This window comes from Pituophis catenifer, unplaced genomic scaffold (genome assembly GCF_029215685.1).
Source record: "Pituophis catenifer annectens isolate HBS135680 unplaced genomic scaffold, rPitCat1.0.hap2 SCAF_1, whole genome shotgun sequence".
NCBI lineage: Eukaryota > Metazoa > Chordata > Lepidosauria > Squamata > Colubridae > Pituophis > Pituophis catenifer.
Window position 1 is genome coordinate 341,252,351 of NW_027256881.1, and position 15,610 is coordinate 341,267,960.

At 45.2% G+C, this 15,610-nt stretch overlaps 1 protein-coding gene across 1 annotated transcript in view; it reads left to right on the forward strand.

Moving 5' to 3' along the window:
• The first annotated feature begins 3,211 nt into the window (after nucleotides 1-3,211).
• Nucleotides 3,212-15,610, forward strand: part of C2CD4C (C2 calcium dependent domain containing 4C) — a 35,581-nt gene continuing 23,182 nt past the window's right edge. Inside the window, 1 exon segment of the mRNA XM_070931873.1 lies at nucleotides 3,212-3,315. Coding sequence (XP_070787974.1) covers nucleotides 3,212-3,315 — 104 coding nt within the window.

Consider the following 15,610-nt stretch of genomic DNA (forward strand, 5'->3'; position numbering starts at 1 on the left):
TGACTTTAGGCCCATCACCAGGAGACAGCTAGTCCCACCTCAGGCATGACATTCGGCTGGGTGACTTTGAGCCTTTGAATTTCTCTCAGCCCAACCCGCCTCACAGGGTTTTTATTGTGGGGATAATCACAAGGAGGAAGGACTATTAAGAATATTCGCTGTGGTTAGTAAAGTAATAAATAAATCCAAGCCACTCCCTCCGTGCCCGAACCAACCAGGAATGAAATGCATTGATAATATTGCTTTCGAACGAAGGGTGTGGTGGGGCGAAAGCTCTTTGCATCTGCTCAGAGGCTCTGTTACATGCTACCGCCAACGCCAGCAACCTGAATTGTGAACAGGGTCATCTCCTCTGAGCCCCCAGCCCCCCTCCCCAAAATGAAATTCTGATTGAAAAGCCATACATGCGAAGAGGGTTACCAACCTCTCCATACCAGAACAGGGTTTCCATCCTGCCTGCCGGATAATCAGAAGAACTTTTGTGCTTGGCTCTCAGCGGAGACCAAAATCAAACCCTCCAGCCTAATCAGACAGCCACGAAGTAAATCTAAAATGAATTACACCAGCCGCCGAGCCCAGCAAACGGGAGGAAGGGAGCAAGTGTTACGCAAGGATCTGAAAAACAAAAACAAGAAACCCACCCCCAACCTAAACGCATTTGGGAAACTGACACTCTCTATGGAAAGACCAGAAAGAAAACACACACACACACACACACATACATACATACATATATATAAAAGGGGAGGAGGATTAACCAAGTTCATTAAACAGATCTCTCTTTGTGTCTAATCTTTTCTTAAGGCTTATGATGTGATCAGACAGACGGGGAGAAAGAGAGAGACTAGCAGAGAGAGAGAGAGAGAGAGAGAGAGTGAGAGAGAGAGAGAGAGAGATATTGTAGGAGAGAGGGAGAGGGAGAGAGAGAGAAAGAGAGATTGTACGAGAGAGAGAAAGAAAAAGAGAGAGTGAAAGAAAGATTGTAGGAGAGAGAGAGAGAAAGAAAGAGAGAAAGAGATTGTAGGAGAGAAGAAGAGAGAGATTGTAGGAGAGAGGGAGAGAGAGAGAAAGAAAGAGATTGTAGGGGAGAGAGAGAAAGAAAGAGAGAGAGATTGTAGGAGAGAGAGAGAAAGAGAGAGAGAAAGAAAGAAAGAGAGAGAGAGAGAGATTGTACGAGAGAGGGAGAGGGAGAGAGAGAGAAAGAGAGAGAGATTGTACGAGAGAGAGAAAGAAAAAGAGAGAGTGGAAGAAAGAGATTGTAGGAGAGAGAGAGAGAAAGAAAGAGAGAAAGAGATTGTAGGAGAGAAGAAGAGAGAGATTGTAGGAGAGAGGGAGAGAGAGAGAAAGAAAGAGAGATTGTAGGGGAGAGAGAGAAAGAAAGAGAGAGAGATTGTAGGAGAGAGAGAGAAAGAGAGAGAGAAAGAAAGAAAGAGAGAGAGAGATTGTACGAGAGAGGGAGAGGGAGAGAGAGAGAAAGAGAGAGAGATTGTACGAGAGAGAGAAAGAAAAAGAGAGAGTGGAAGAAAGAGGTTGTAGGAGAGAGAGAGAAAGAAAGAGATTGTAGGAGAGAAGAAGAGAGAGACTGTAGGAGAGAGGGAGAGAGAGAGAAAGAAAGAGAGAGAGATTGTAGGGGAAAGAGAGAAAGAAAGGGAGAGAGAGATTGTAGGAGAGAGAGAGAGAGAGAGAGAGAGAAAGAAAGAGAGATTGTAGGAGAGAGAGAGAAAGAAAGAGAAAGAGAGAGAGAGAGATATATTGTAGGAGAGAGGGAGAGAGAGAGAGAAAGAGAGATTGTATGAGAGAGAGAAAGAAAAAGAGAGTGAAAGAAAGAGATTGTAGGAGAGAGAGAGAGAAAGAGATTGTAGGAGAGAAAAAGAGAGAGATTGTAGGAGAGAAGGAGAGAAAGAGAAAGAGAAAGAAAGAGATTGTAGGGGAGAGAGAGAAAGAGAGAGAGAGAGAAAGAAAGAAAGAGAAAGAAAGAGAAAGATTGTAGGAGAGAGAGAGAAAGAGAGAGAAAGAAAGAAAGAAAGAAAGAAAGAAGAAAGAAAGAAAGAAAGAAAGAGAGATTGTAGGAGAGAGAGAGAAAGAAAGAGAAAGAGAGAGAAAGAAAGAGAGAGAGATTGTAGGAGAGAGAGTGAAAGAGAGAGAGAGAAAGAGATTGTAGGAGAGAGAGAGAAAGAAAGAAAGAAAGAAAGAGAGAGATTGTAGGAGAGAGAGCGAAAAAGAGAGAGAGAGAGAGAAAGAGATTGCAGGAGAGAGAGAGAGAAAGAGAGAGACAGAAAAAAGAAAGAAAGAGAGATTGTAGGAGAGAGAGAGAAAGAAAGAGAAAGAGAGAGAAAGAAAGAAAGAAAGAGATTGTAGGAGAGAGAAAGAAAGAAAAAGAAAGAGAGAGAGAGAGAGAGATTGTAGGAGAGAGAGAGAAAGAGAGAAAGAGAGAGAGAGAAAGAAAAAGAGAAAGAAAGATTGTAGGAGAGAGAGAGAGAAAAAAGAAAGAGATTGTAGGAGAGAGAGCGAAAAAGAGAGAGAGAGAGAGAAAGAGATTGTAGGAGAGAGAGAGAGAAAGAGAGAGAGAGAAAGAAAGAAAGAAAGAAAGAAAGAAAGAGAGAGAGAGAGATTGTAGGAGAGAGAGAGAAAGAAAGAGAAAGAGATAGAAAGAAAGAAAGAAAGAGAGATTGTAGGAGAGAGAGAGAAAGAAAGAGAAAGAGAGAGGAGAGATTGTAGGAGAGAGAAAGAAAGAAAAAGAAAGAGAAAGAGAAAGAGAGAGAGAGAGAGAAAGAGATTGTAGGAGAGAGAGAGAGAAAGAAAGAAAGAGATTCTAGGGGGAGAGAGAGAGAGAGAGAGAGAGAGACTAACACACAGACAGACAGACAGACAGACACACAGACACACGGAGAAGCCCGGGGAGATGACTCTCTCTTTGCGTGCGTGGGAAAGCCAATGAAGACGGGAACAAAACCCACCCAAGAGAGACCACCAGGCTCCCGGATCCACCCTTGTAGACCGCCAGCAGCCTCCAGCCGTTTCCTGCAGGGCAGCGAAGCCAGACCTGGGCGCGTTCCTGGGTGTGTGTGTGTTGCGCGAGCGAGCGAGCCAGCCAGCCAGCCAGCCAGCCAGCCAGCAAAAGCGGCGGGTGCCTGTCTTAGGAGGATTACGGCACCATTGCGGAGGGCTGGATAATTGGGGGGGGGGGGGCGCTTTCTGGTGCCTGCGATGAATGAACGGGGCTAAGCTCGCAGGTATAAAAAGGCGGCGGCGCCGATTCGCGTGGCCAGCCCGAGAGAAGGCGGCGAAAGTACCGCTGCCTTCCTGACTTCCCAGGTGTGCAGCGGAGTTTGGAGCTCGTCGTAAGTACAGTTTTTTTGTTTTTTAGTTTAAAAGAGAAGGGAGGCTGAGAAAGCTGATGGGGGGGTTTGTTGTTTATTAGCATCCTTTGGACCAGTCCCAGCTCTCCTCCAACCTGTGGTTTGGCAAGGTTACAATTCTATTTATTTTAATCCTCTAGCTAGCCCTACGAGGGGTTTTTAAGCAATCGCAACCCGGGATCAAATTGTTGCGAAAAGTTCATCGGGCTCGGATTTTCAACGGCAAAAAAAAAAAGAAAAAGAAAAAAAAAGAAAGAAAGAAAGAAAGAAAGAAAAAGAAAGAAAGAAAGAAAGAAAGAAAGAAAGGGAAAAAAAAGGCAAGCGTGGCTTGGTCAGCCCTGTTTTCAACAAGTCCCCAGCGGGTGAGTCTGGGGGGGGGGGCGGCTCTTGAGCATACGCAGAGAGCAGAAGGAGAGACTGGAACCCACTACCCTTCTTCGCTCAGCCTTATTTTGGGGTTTCTTCCCCCTCCCTTTAAGTAGCAGAGTTGTTGCTACAGTCGTTGGTATCCAAGAGAAAACAACCCTTTTTCTTTGGGGGGAGAGAGGGGGGGGAAGAAGAGAGGGGAAAAAGAGAGAGAAAAGATACTAGCAGGGAGAGGATACTAGAAAAGATACAGGGAGAGGGAGGGAGAGAGAGAAGAAGGAGGAGAGAGAGAGGGGAGAGGGAGAGAGGGAAGAGGGGAAGAGAGAGGGATGGAGAGGGGGAGAGAGGGAGAGGTGGGAGAGAGGGGGAGGGGAGAGGGAGAAGAGAGGGAGGAGGGAGGGAAGGAAAGAGGGAGAGGGAGGGAGGGGAGAGAGGGAAGGAGGAGAGAGGGGAGAGGGAGGGAGAAGGAAGAAGAGAGGGAGGGAGAGAGAGGGAGGGAAGGAAAGAGGGAGAGGGAGGGAGAAGGGAGAAGAGGGAGGGAGAGAGAGTGAGGGAAGGAAAGAGGGAGAGGGAGGGAGAAGGGAGAAGAGGGAGGGAGGGAGAGAGAGTGAGGGAAGGAAAGGGAGAGGGAGGGAGAAGGGAGAAGAGGGAGGGAGGGAGAGAGTGAGGGAAGGAAAGAGGGAGAGGGAGGGAGAAGGGAGAAGAGAGAGGGAGGGATAGAGAGAGGGAGGGAAGGAAAGAGGGAGAGGGAGGGAGGGGAGAGGGAAGGGAGGGAGAGGGAGGGAGAAGGGAGAAGAGAGGGAGGGAAGGAAAGTGGGAGGGGAGAGAGAGAGGCAAATAATCATATATTTTTTTTAATCGTGTTTTTTTAAAGCCTGCTCTCGAATCCACAGCAAAAGTAGACCTCGCAGGGGCAGCGTTAATGTTTGAGAGGGATCCGAGCCAGATAGGTGATGCTTGATGGGGGGGGTGGGGGTGGGGAAAGGAAAGGACCTGATTTAAAGACGGATCGAAAGGGAAAGTGATTAGGGAATAAGTTGGTTTATGAGAAACTCAGATTTGGAAGCCGGTCAGCTTTTTTTTTTCTTTCTTTTTTTACTTTTAAACTGCAGTTTTTGATCTGGTCTGGGTGAAATTCAGCCTCCCCCCCCCCGCCCCCCACCCATAGACACTTCTGCTGTGTCATTTTGACCATTGCCCAAAAGGCAATAACAGGTGGTGTGGTGCGCAGGTAGAAAATTTGCTATCAGTAGTTTCTTTGCAACAGGTCAGATCCCTCTGCCGTGTACAGTTGGGTTTTTACCTGGATGCAGGAAGGATCTCCCTTGCAAATCTTAACTGAGAGAGGATCTCCCTCTCTCTAACCAGCTGGAGGGCGAGTCCTTCTATCCTGATCAACAGTTTTAGTCTCCCCCATCTCTGCTTCCAGTCAAAGGAGAGCTCTTCCTTGCAAACCTAGAACGATCAATAATCAATAACTATCAATTATTAAATTATTCTCAGGGTGAGTTTTTTTACAAGCCTTCCTTAGAGAAGCCAGGTTTGAACTTGGATCCTCCGGCACGGAAACCTTCTTAGTCCTACTATGATATGTTTGGCTATGTTCAAGAGAAGTTTCAGCATCAGCATCAGGGTTGGAAGAGACCCTTAGAGGTCTTCTAGTCTAACCCAGGGGTGAAATCCAGCAGGTTCTGACAGGTTCTGGAGAACCGGTAGTGGAAATGTTGAGTAGTTCAGAGAACCGGTAGCGGAAATTTTGAGCAGAGAACTGGCAAATGCTACCTTTGGCTGGCCCCAGAGTGGGGTAGGAATGGATATTTTGCAGTATCCTTCCCTTGCCATGTCCACCAAGCCATGCCCACAGAACCGGTAGTAAAAAAATTTGAATTTCACTGCTGGTCCAACCCCCTGCTCAAAAGCAGGAGACCCTATACCACTTCAAACAAACGGATGTCCGATCTCTTCTTAAAACCCTCCTGCTTTGAAATGTTATATTAATATACACAAAAGATTAAATATTAAATTAGGATTTATTATATAGTTTTAAAGTGGAAGGTTGTTTTGAAATGTTATATTAATATACATAAAAGGTTTGATTTAAGAGATATATGTATGGGGGAGGAGAAAAAGGGCAGATTATTGCTAAATTGGGTGTTATAATAATATTACTATGCTAAATTAGAAGTTATTACACAATGTTACAGTAGAATGTTATTTTGAAATGTATAGTAAAAGGGGGATATAATAATAATATTAGAAAGAAAGGATCAGTATTTGGGGGGATGGAGTAAAGGGATGCTAAAGTATTATATAATCTGTTATGAATTTGGATTTTACTTTGAAGAAGTCACAGGGAGAGGGGGGGGTGAGGGGGGGTTAGGGAGGAGGGGGGGAGAAAAAAGGGGGAAAAATCTGTATTTGAAAAACTTTTTCAAAAAAACAAAACAAAACCCTCCAGTGATGAAGCACTCACAACTTCTGAAGGCAATGCCGTTCCCACTGGTTAGTTGTCCTCGCTGTTAGGAAGTTTCTCCTTCGTTCTAGGTGGCTTCTCTCCTTGGTTAGTTTCCATCAGGGTGGAAAAAAAATCAATGATTTTTTTTTAAAAAAATAAAAAAAAATCAGGTTTTTTTGATTTAAATCGGATTTTTTTTATTTTTATCGAATTTATTTTAATAAAAAACTTTTGGGGTAAAAATCCATCTTAAGATAGTTTTCTATTTAAGATACATAAATAATTTAGTTTATTCAGCATGAAATGGAGCTTACTTATGTAGCATGAGGCTGTATATTCTGCAACACTGGGACTATCGGTGAGTCAACAGTGGGTCAAAGGAGTAGCAGAGATGACAGTTGCTCTTTAAAAATTAGGATTTAAATCGAGTTGATTTAAATCAAGCCTTTTTACTAGTGATTTAAATCATGATTTAAATCGTGATTTAAATCAACTCGATTTAAATCAAATCCACCCTGGTTTCCATCCGTGGCTTCTTGAATTTGAAGGCCTCCATTAGCGTTCCTCATAGCCTAAAATGTCCGTCCTTGGTCATTCCTTGGGAATATTTTTTTTTTCTTCTGCCCAGCAAGATTGGACTGAGTTAGATCTAACCTAGCCCAAATTAGGGAGAAATCAGAAATGTGAGTGAAGATCTTTTGCTACCCATCGATCACCTTCTTTTCCAAGAGGTGGAATGGTCGCCACCATTACGTTTGACTAAAGATGGTGACATCCACATATTTAATACTAATAACAGAGTTGGAAGGGACCTTGGAAGTCTTCTAGTCCAACCCCCTGCTGAGGCACGATACCCTACGCCACTTCAGACAAATGGTTGTCCAATCTTTTCCTAAAAACTTCCAGTGTTGGAGCATCCAGAACTTCTGGAGACAAATTGTTCCCCTGATTAATTGTTCTCACAGTTAGGAAATTTCTCCTTCGTTCTAAGTTGCTTCTCTCCTTGATTAGTTTCCATCTGTTGTTTCTTCTGCTGCCTTCAGGTGCTTTGGAGAATAGCTTGCCTCCCTCTTCTTTGTGGCAGCCCCTCGAATACTGGAAGACTGCTATCCTGTTACCCCTAGTCCTTTTCATTAAACTTTTATCCGTGGGCAGTCAGACTCCTGAATGAGAAATAACATAATAACCAGTGGTGAGATTCAGCCAGTTCGCACCGATTCGGGAGGACCGGTTGTTAACTTTCTAAGCAGTTCGGAGAACCAGCTGTTGGAAGAAATCTTATTTTGTTTTTTCCCACTTTACAGGGCTAATCCTGTAAGGAAGGCAGGAAGGAAACATTCTGGTGGTGTTTCTAGCCTAAAGCCTATTGCCCTGCTTACAGAAACTGCCTCTCTGGTTAACCCTTATTACATTGTAACAGCTAAGTCGAAGTGCCCATCGATGTGAGTGACATTGAGTTGACCATGCCCACACGGTCACATGACCACCGAGTCACGCCTACCCAGCTGGTCATTAGGGCAGAGAACCGGTTGTTAAATTATTTGAATCCCACCACTGATCATAACTATGTAGTGTGATGGGCTGCAGGGCCGGTGCAATGTGTAACGTGTTCACACTGGTGCAATAAGACTGGGTGTTTTGTTAATATGATTTATTGGGTTAGGGATTTTTTGTCTTCACTGTGAGTTGTATCGTGTTGGGGTGTGTGTGCACTGAGGGAGCTCAACCAATCTCATTGTGTATATGTTGTGCACTAATAATAAAGATTTGAATCTGAATTTGAATTAAACTTAGACATACCCGAATTCCCACCGCCGTTCTTCGTATGTTTTCATCTCCGGAGCCCCTAATCATCTTCGTTACTCTTCTCTGTACTCTTTCTAGAATCTCAATATCTTTTTTTAAAATATATTTGGGCGGCCAATATATTTTGGATGCGCTATTCCAAGTATGGTCTCATCAAAGGCATTATAAAGGAGCAAGTCAGAAATTCTACATCCCAGGGGCGATCTCTGATCCCTTAATTCTCTCCCTTCTCGTAATACGGGAAGACAGAGGAAACCTTTTCTTGTCAACCCAACCCATTTATCTGCCCAGCTCCGAGAATGATCTCGGAACTGTTCCCAGCTTTACAAGCAGACAACCTTGTAATTAGGACTCTTATTTTAGATAAATACATCTGATGGACATTTCGAGAAGCAAATAAATAAATGGCCCCGAAAGCTGACACTCTGAGTCATACCATTTTCCTGGTTCAATTTTCCTCCAGACTCAAAAAAAAAAACAAAAAAACCCAACAACAAAAAAAACTGCGTCTTAGTTCCCTGAAGCTTCCCCATTTTTTGCTCTGACTTTTGTTATTGCTGCCTCCCCGTCACTCAAGCCGTACCTGAAAGCAAGGATGAGCTCACTGTTTGCACTGCAAGAAAAGTACAGAGCCAGGTTTGATTTCAGCAAGGGCAGAGCCGAGCAAGGTTCGGTTCAGCCGAAAGAAAAACAAGAAGAGGATAACAAGAGTTGAAAGGGACTTTGGAGGTCTTCTAGCCCAGGGGTCAGCAACCTGCAGCTCTGGAGCCGCATGTGGCTCCTTCACCTCTCTGCTGCGGCTCCTTGTCACTCAAAATATGCGTCGCAACTGCCAATGTGCGACACCCGCCGGCACGCGATTTATTGAGCTTTTCAACCTCCGGTAGGCCAACCATGGATAAATCCAAGAAAAGAAAAGTTTCAGAAGAAAACAAAACGTTTAATTTAGCTACATATGCTAGTTTTGTGGCCACTCAAGAAATAGTCAGGCACGGGAAGGGTTTTGTGGCTCCCGGTGTTTTCTTTTCTGTGGGAAACGGGTCCAAATGGCTCTTGGAGTGTTTAAGGTTGCAGACCCCTGTTCTAGTCCAACCAGTTTCCCAAGCAGGAGACCCTCAACAGATAGTCCTCGTCTTGCAACAGTTCACTTAGGAACCGTTCGAAGTTACAACGGCGCTGAAAAAAATGGACTTATGACCATTTTTCATGCTTGTAGACCGTTGCAGCATTGTCCCAATCGCTTGATCGAAATTCAGGTGCTCGGCAACTGACTCGTATTTATGATGGTTGCAGTGTCCTGGGGCATGCGATCCCTTTTTGCGACCTTCTGACAAGCGAAAGTCGATGGGGAAGCCAGATTCACTTAACAATCGGGTTACTGACTTATCAACGTCCCTTAAATGTGGCAAGAAAAGTCGTAGAACGGAGCAAAATTGACTTAACAGATGTCTCGCTTAACAACAGAAATTTTGGGCTCAGTTGTGATCATACGTCGAGGACTACCTGTACCATTCCAGACAAATGGTTGTCCAAACTCTTCTTAAAATTGTCCAGTGATGAAGCCCCCACAACTTCTGGAGGCAAATCGTTCTACTGATTAATGGTTCTCACTGTCAGGAAATTTCTCCTTAGTTCTAGGTTGCTTCTCTCCTTGACTAGTTTCCACCCATTGCTTCTTGTCCTGCCTTCAGGTGCTTTGGAGAATAGCTTGACTCCCTCTTCTTTGTGGCAGCCCCTGAGATATTGGAAGACTGCTATCCTGTCTCCCCTAGTCCTTCTTTTCATTAAACTAGACATACCCAATTCCAGCAACTGTTCTTCATATGTTTTAGCCTCCAGTCCCCCAATCATCTTTGTTGCTCTTCTCTGCACTCTTTCTAGAGTCTCCACATCTTTTTTTATAGTCTTATACATCAGAGTTGGAAGGGACCTTGGAGGTCTTCTAATCCAACCCCCTGGTCAAGCAGGAGACCCTAAGCCATTTCAGACAAATGGCTGTCCAGTCTATTAAAAACCTCCAGAGTTGGAGGTTCCCACAACTTCTGGTGGCAAGTCGTTCCACTGGTTAATTGTTCTAACCATCAGGAAATTTCTCCTTGGTTCTAGGTTTCTTGATTAGTCTCCTTCCGTGCTTTGGTTGAAGGTGGAGATCCTTCTCCTGCTTCCTAATTTTTTTTAAAATGACATTATTTTACTTCTACTTCTGTCCTACCATCACAGCACCATTGAGAGTGTCCTGACACACGGCATTCTTGCATGGTATGGGAGCAGCTCTGTAGCGGACAAAAAAAGCTCTACAGAGAACCATTAAAACTGCCCAAAATATCATCGGACTCCAGTTTATCAGCCCTGGACGACATCTTCGAATCTCGCTTGTTTGAGAAAGTTGCATAACATTCTCAAGAGACTCTTCCCATCCTGCTTACAATCTTTTTGGACTGTTGCCTTCTGGCAGAAGATACAGAACAATTAAAACTCGGAGCACACGTTTTCTGAATAGTTTTTATCCCAGAGCTATAATTGCACTCAACAATGAACTAAAGGGCCACCATCAGTGAGCTGTTGGACAGTATTACTTGGTCTGTTGTGTGGATGTTTGGATGGTTTAGGGGTGGGGAAATTGTGGTGGGTGGGAGTGTTTGGGGATTGTTATGTGTGTTGGACCTGGTCTTTGGGTGTTAAGTGAATTTCGTTGTATGGGTATACTGCGTATACACGTACAATGACAATAAAGTTATGTATGTATGTATGTATGTATGTATGTATGTATGTATGTATGTTATGCAGAAAGGAAGGAACCCCATAAAATGTCTTTTAGCTATGTCCTCCTTAGCTCGGTTTGGGGACGGCACCCTTCTCCACCCAGCTGCAAAAAAAAAAAAGCAGAGCTGAAAAGCTGCGTTAGGCAGAGCAAAAAAAGATCTAGAACAGATCTTTGTAATAGCCTTGGGGTATTTAACAACGCATTATAATTCTCGCTCCTGTCGATAGGCTGCTTCTGTTGCTTTGCAGCCTGACAGATCTAATTTTATTAGGATTCTAATGATGCATCATGGTTTAATTAGAAGGTTCTCAGGGGTTCAGACAGATCGGGGCCTATCACACGGGGTTGTGAGCTGGAAATAAACAAGGTGAACTCCTATCCTTTGCCAAGAATTTGGCACCAGAATCTACTTTTGGAACACAGGTAGTCCTCGCCTTACAACCATTCATTTAGCAACCGAAGTTAATAACAGCATTGAAAAAAGTAACTTTTCAACCGGTCCTCGTATTTATGACCGTTGCAGTATTCCCATGGTCACGTCGTCAGAATTTGGGTGCTTAGCAACCAGCATGTATTTCTGATGGTTTGAGCATCCTGGCTGGGGTGATGTGATTGCCATTGGCAACTTTCCCAGCCGGCTTCCAAGACACAAGCGAAGTCAGTGGAGGAAGCCGGATTCACTTAACGATTGCGGTGATTTGGTTAACGATTGTGGCAGAAGAGGTGCGTGATGCATTGAACAACTGCCTCATTTCGTGCTGGAAATTCTGATTGTGGTCGTAAGATGGGGGGGGGGCTACCCATAGATCTGATAACCTGAAGAGACCCGGAGACCAGCTGGCTGGTGGGAGGCATGCCACATGCACAGCAGAGCTGAACTGGGGCGATGGCTCGTATGCCATCAGAGAGGGTGCTGCGTGCAACCTCTGGCACGCGCGCCAAAGGTTGGCCATCACGGATCTAAAAGAGACGTGAGCCATCTGCAGATCTGTACATTGGGGAAACAAAACAACCACTTCAGAAATGCATGGCACAACGTAGGAGAACAAACCTATCAGGGCTAGATTCAGCAGTTCATCTGCATTTAAAAGACAAAAGCCACTCTTTTGAAGACAGCAAAGTCCACATTTTGGACAGAGAGGACCGCTGGTTTGAAAGAGAGGTCAAAGAGGCCATCTGTGTCAAAATTGAACAGCCCTTTCTCAACAGAGGGGGAGGCAGTTGTGATATTCCAAATTTTTTTACTACCGGTTCTGTGGGGTATGGCTTGGTGGGCGTGGCTTGGTGAGCGTGCAGGGGAAGGATATTGCAAAATCCCCATTCCCACCCCACTCCAGGGGAAGGATATTGCAAAATCTCCATTCCCATCCCACTCTGGGACCAGCCAGAGGTGGTATTTGCCGGTTCTCCGAACTACTCAAAATTTCCGCTAACGGTTCTCCAGAACCTTTCAGAACCTGCTGGATTTCACCCCTGGGGAGAGGGATACGACATCATCTACCTCCAGTCTACAACATGGTCCTTTCAGCAGTTCCAAGAAAGCTCCACACCCATTTGCACCACTCAGGTGACCCTGAGGACACTGATAAACCTCCAAATGGCCTCAATGACACTCTAAAAAAAGGATGCAAATGACCAGCTGTCTGCAAGGAGTATAAATCTTTCCATTCCCCACCATTCAGTTAGAGCTGAGGAAGCTTCTTGGATGAGAAGCGAAACGTCTTCAAGGGAAAAACCAGAAAGTCCAGTTGCCTCTTGAAAAAAGCACCGTTGGGTCTAAACAGACACATTCAAAATAGTAGTGATTAATTTCACACACAATGCAAACTACGGGGAGCTCATTTTGAGATTGTGAACTCAGTAGAAAACCTTAGGGAATGTCCCTTGTGTAAAAAACCAATCCTTTGCAAACCGTTATTACAGGTAAGTCCTCGACTTACAACAGTTCATTTAGAGATGGTTCGAAGTTACGACGGCACCGAAAAAGTGACTTATGACCGTTTTTCAAAATTACAACTGTTGTAGCATCCCCACGGTCACGCGATCAAAATTGGCAACTGACTTGAATTTACGACGGTCGCAGTGTCCCAAGAGTCACGCGATCCCCTTTTACGACCTTCTGACAAGCAAAGTCAATGGGGAAGCCGGATTCACTTAACAACCATCTTACTCATTTAAAAACTGCGACGATTCATTTAACAACTGTGGCAAGAAAGATAATAAAATGGGGCAAAACTCACTTAACAACCGTGTCGCTCAGCAACAGAAATTTTGGGCTCTCTTGTGGTTGAAATACCTGTATTTTTTTCCCCCTGATTCAATAAACCGCATTGTGCAGAAATAATAAACTGGCATACACAACTTTATCATCCAAATGCAGGAGGGTGAGAAACCCAGTCACAAATATTTTTACGTACAGATTTATGGACCCGTACTATTCACTCATGTTTTTTCTTCTGGGTTGTGCTTAAACTCTTATCGATAGGACTCTGGGAATTACTTGAATGATCCTGGCAATTTGTTGTGGCTTGTTGGCCGCCGGCCCCTCCAGCGGCCGAATCAGAGGAGGAGGAGGAGGAGGAGGAGGCATGGGAGTCAGGGCCACCATCGAGGCAATCTGAGAGCTCCGAGGGGGAAGAGGGAGTGGAGGTGGCAGAGAGAGAGAGAGAGAGAGAGAGAAAGAAAAAGAGAGAGTGAAAGAAAGATTGTAGGAGAGAGAGAGAGAAAGAGAGAAAGAGATTGTAGGAGAGAAAAAGAGAGATTGTAGGAGAGAGGGACAGAAAGAGAAAGAAAGAGAGATTGTAGGGGAGAGAGAGAAAGAGAGAGAGATTGTAGGAGAGAGAGAAAGAGAGAAAGAAAGAAAGAGAGAGATTGTAGGAGAGAGAAAGAGAAGAGAAAGAGAAAGAAAGAGAGAGATTGTACGAGAGAGAAAGAAAAAGAGAGAGTGAAAGAAAGATTGTAGGAGAGAGGGAAAGAGAGAAAGATTGTAGGAGAGAAAAAGAGAGATTGTAGGAGAGAGGGAGAGAAAGAGAAAGAGAAAGAGAAAGAAAGAGAGATTGTAGGGGAGAGAGAGAAAGAGATTGTAGGAGAGAGAGAGAGAAAGAGAAAGAAAGAAAGAGAGAGAGAGAGAGATTGTAGGAGAGAGAAAGAAAGAAAGAGAAAGAGAGAGAAAGAAAGAGAGAGCGGGGAGAGAGGGAGAGAGGGAGAGGCAGAGCCTGGGCCATCTGTCAGCCGTCAGATGGAGAATCAACAGCCCCCAGGTCTGGATGTGGCTGATGAGGAAGAGGAGGAACAGCTGGGTCCGGTGCCTGACACGTGGATGCACAGAAGGCAGAGGAGAGGAGAGCAGTGGAAATCTGTGGGCTGGTCCTCGGGACGGAAGAGCCACCGCTGCTAGCAAAGCCCCACCCTAGCTCTGGGGATAAAAGGCAGGGGGCGGAGATGAATAGATGTGGCAGACAACGATTCATCTACCGGTTGTACAGACTTGTTAACCTGCGTTGAGAGAGAAACGTTTTGCCGGGGCTGCTGGCGCTCTTAACAAAGGAATCTTTGAGTTAACTTCAGAGGGTTTGTGGTGTTTGGAGAGCTGGGTCGGAACACAATTATTTGAACACACTGTGTGCATCCGGCAACTTTCCACAGGTGTCGCAGTCCCAAAGGCTAATTGTATTCACTAGCTGTGTGCAAACAACCTGACCTGAGTTACCCTCTCCTGGAGCAATTAACACTCCATCTATCTGCCACAAACAGTCCATTAATCAGTCAATCATGTGGCGGCTGATATCTTGAGTTTCTCCAGCTGTTTACAAGGGTAGGAAATTTATTAACTGTTTGTGAACCAACAGAAAGAAAATTTAAACAATATGGAAGTGAATCCCTAATCCTCACTCTTTTGCGGCTATTTTCTCCCCCTCTGGGAGACCGCTGGTAAAAAAGAAAGGGTTTCCTAGAGAAGCCCTATTTTCATCAGCATGCTTGGTGGAGAATTCTGGGAGTTGAAATTCATACAGAATGGCTGTGAAAGTTGGACCATCAGGAAGGCCGAGCGCCAAAGAATGGAGGCCTTTGAACTCTGTTGCTGGAGAAGACTCCTGCGAGTCCCTTGGACTGCAAGGGGATCCAACCGGTCAGTCCTAGAGGAGATCAACCCCGACTGTTCTTTAGAAGGCCAGATCCTGAAGAGGAAACTCAAATCCTTTGGCCACCTAATGAGAAGGAAGGACTCTCTGGAGAAGAGCCTCATGCTGGGAACGATGGAGGGCAAAAGAAGAAGGGGACAACAATAGAACGAGGTAGCTGGATGGAGTCACTGAAGCAGTCGGCGTGAGCTTAAGTCGCCGCGCGGGTAATTATGGGAGCTGCATGGCGCTCCCGCATAACACCGCTCCTGCGCGAGCTGCACTGTCTCCCAGTGGTCTTCCGGGTGCGCTTCAAGGTGTTGGTTACCACCTTTAAAGCGCTCCATGGCATAGGACCTAGTTATCTTCGAGACTGCCTTCTGCCACCGACGACCTCCCATCGACCCGTGCACTCCCACAGAGAGGGCCTCCTCGGGGTGCCATCAGCCAAGCAATGCAGGCTGGTGACCCCCAGGGGGAGGGCCTTCTCGGTGGGGGCTCCCACCCTCTGGAATCAGCTGCCCCCAAAGATAAGGAGAATCCAAGACCTCCGTGCCTTCCGCCGTGCCCTTAAAACTTACCTTTTCCAACAAGCCGGGCTGGCCTAACAAATCCTTTAAATGATTTTAAATTTGTTTGTCTTTTTAAATTTTGGGCCAAATTGAGATATTTCCTTTTAATCTGTTCTTAATGTATTTATTATGTGTTTTTATTTGGCTGTACACCGCCCTGAGTCCCT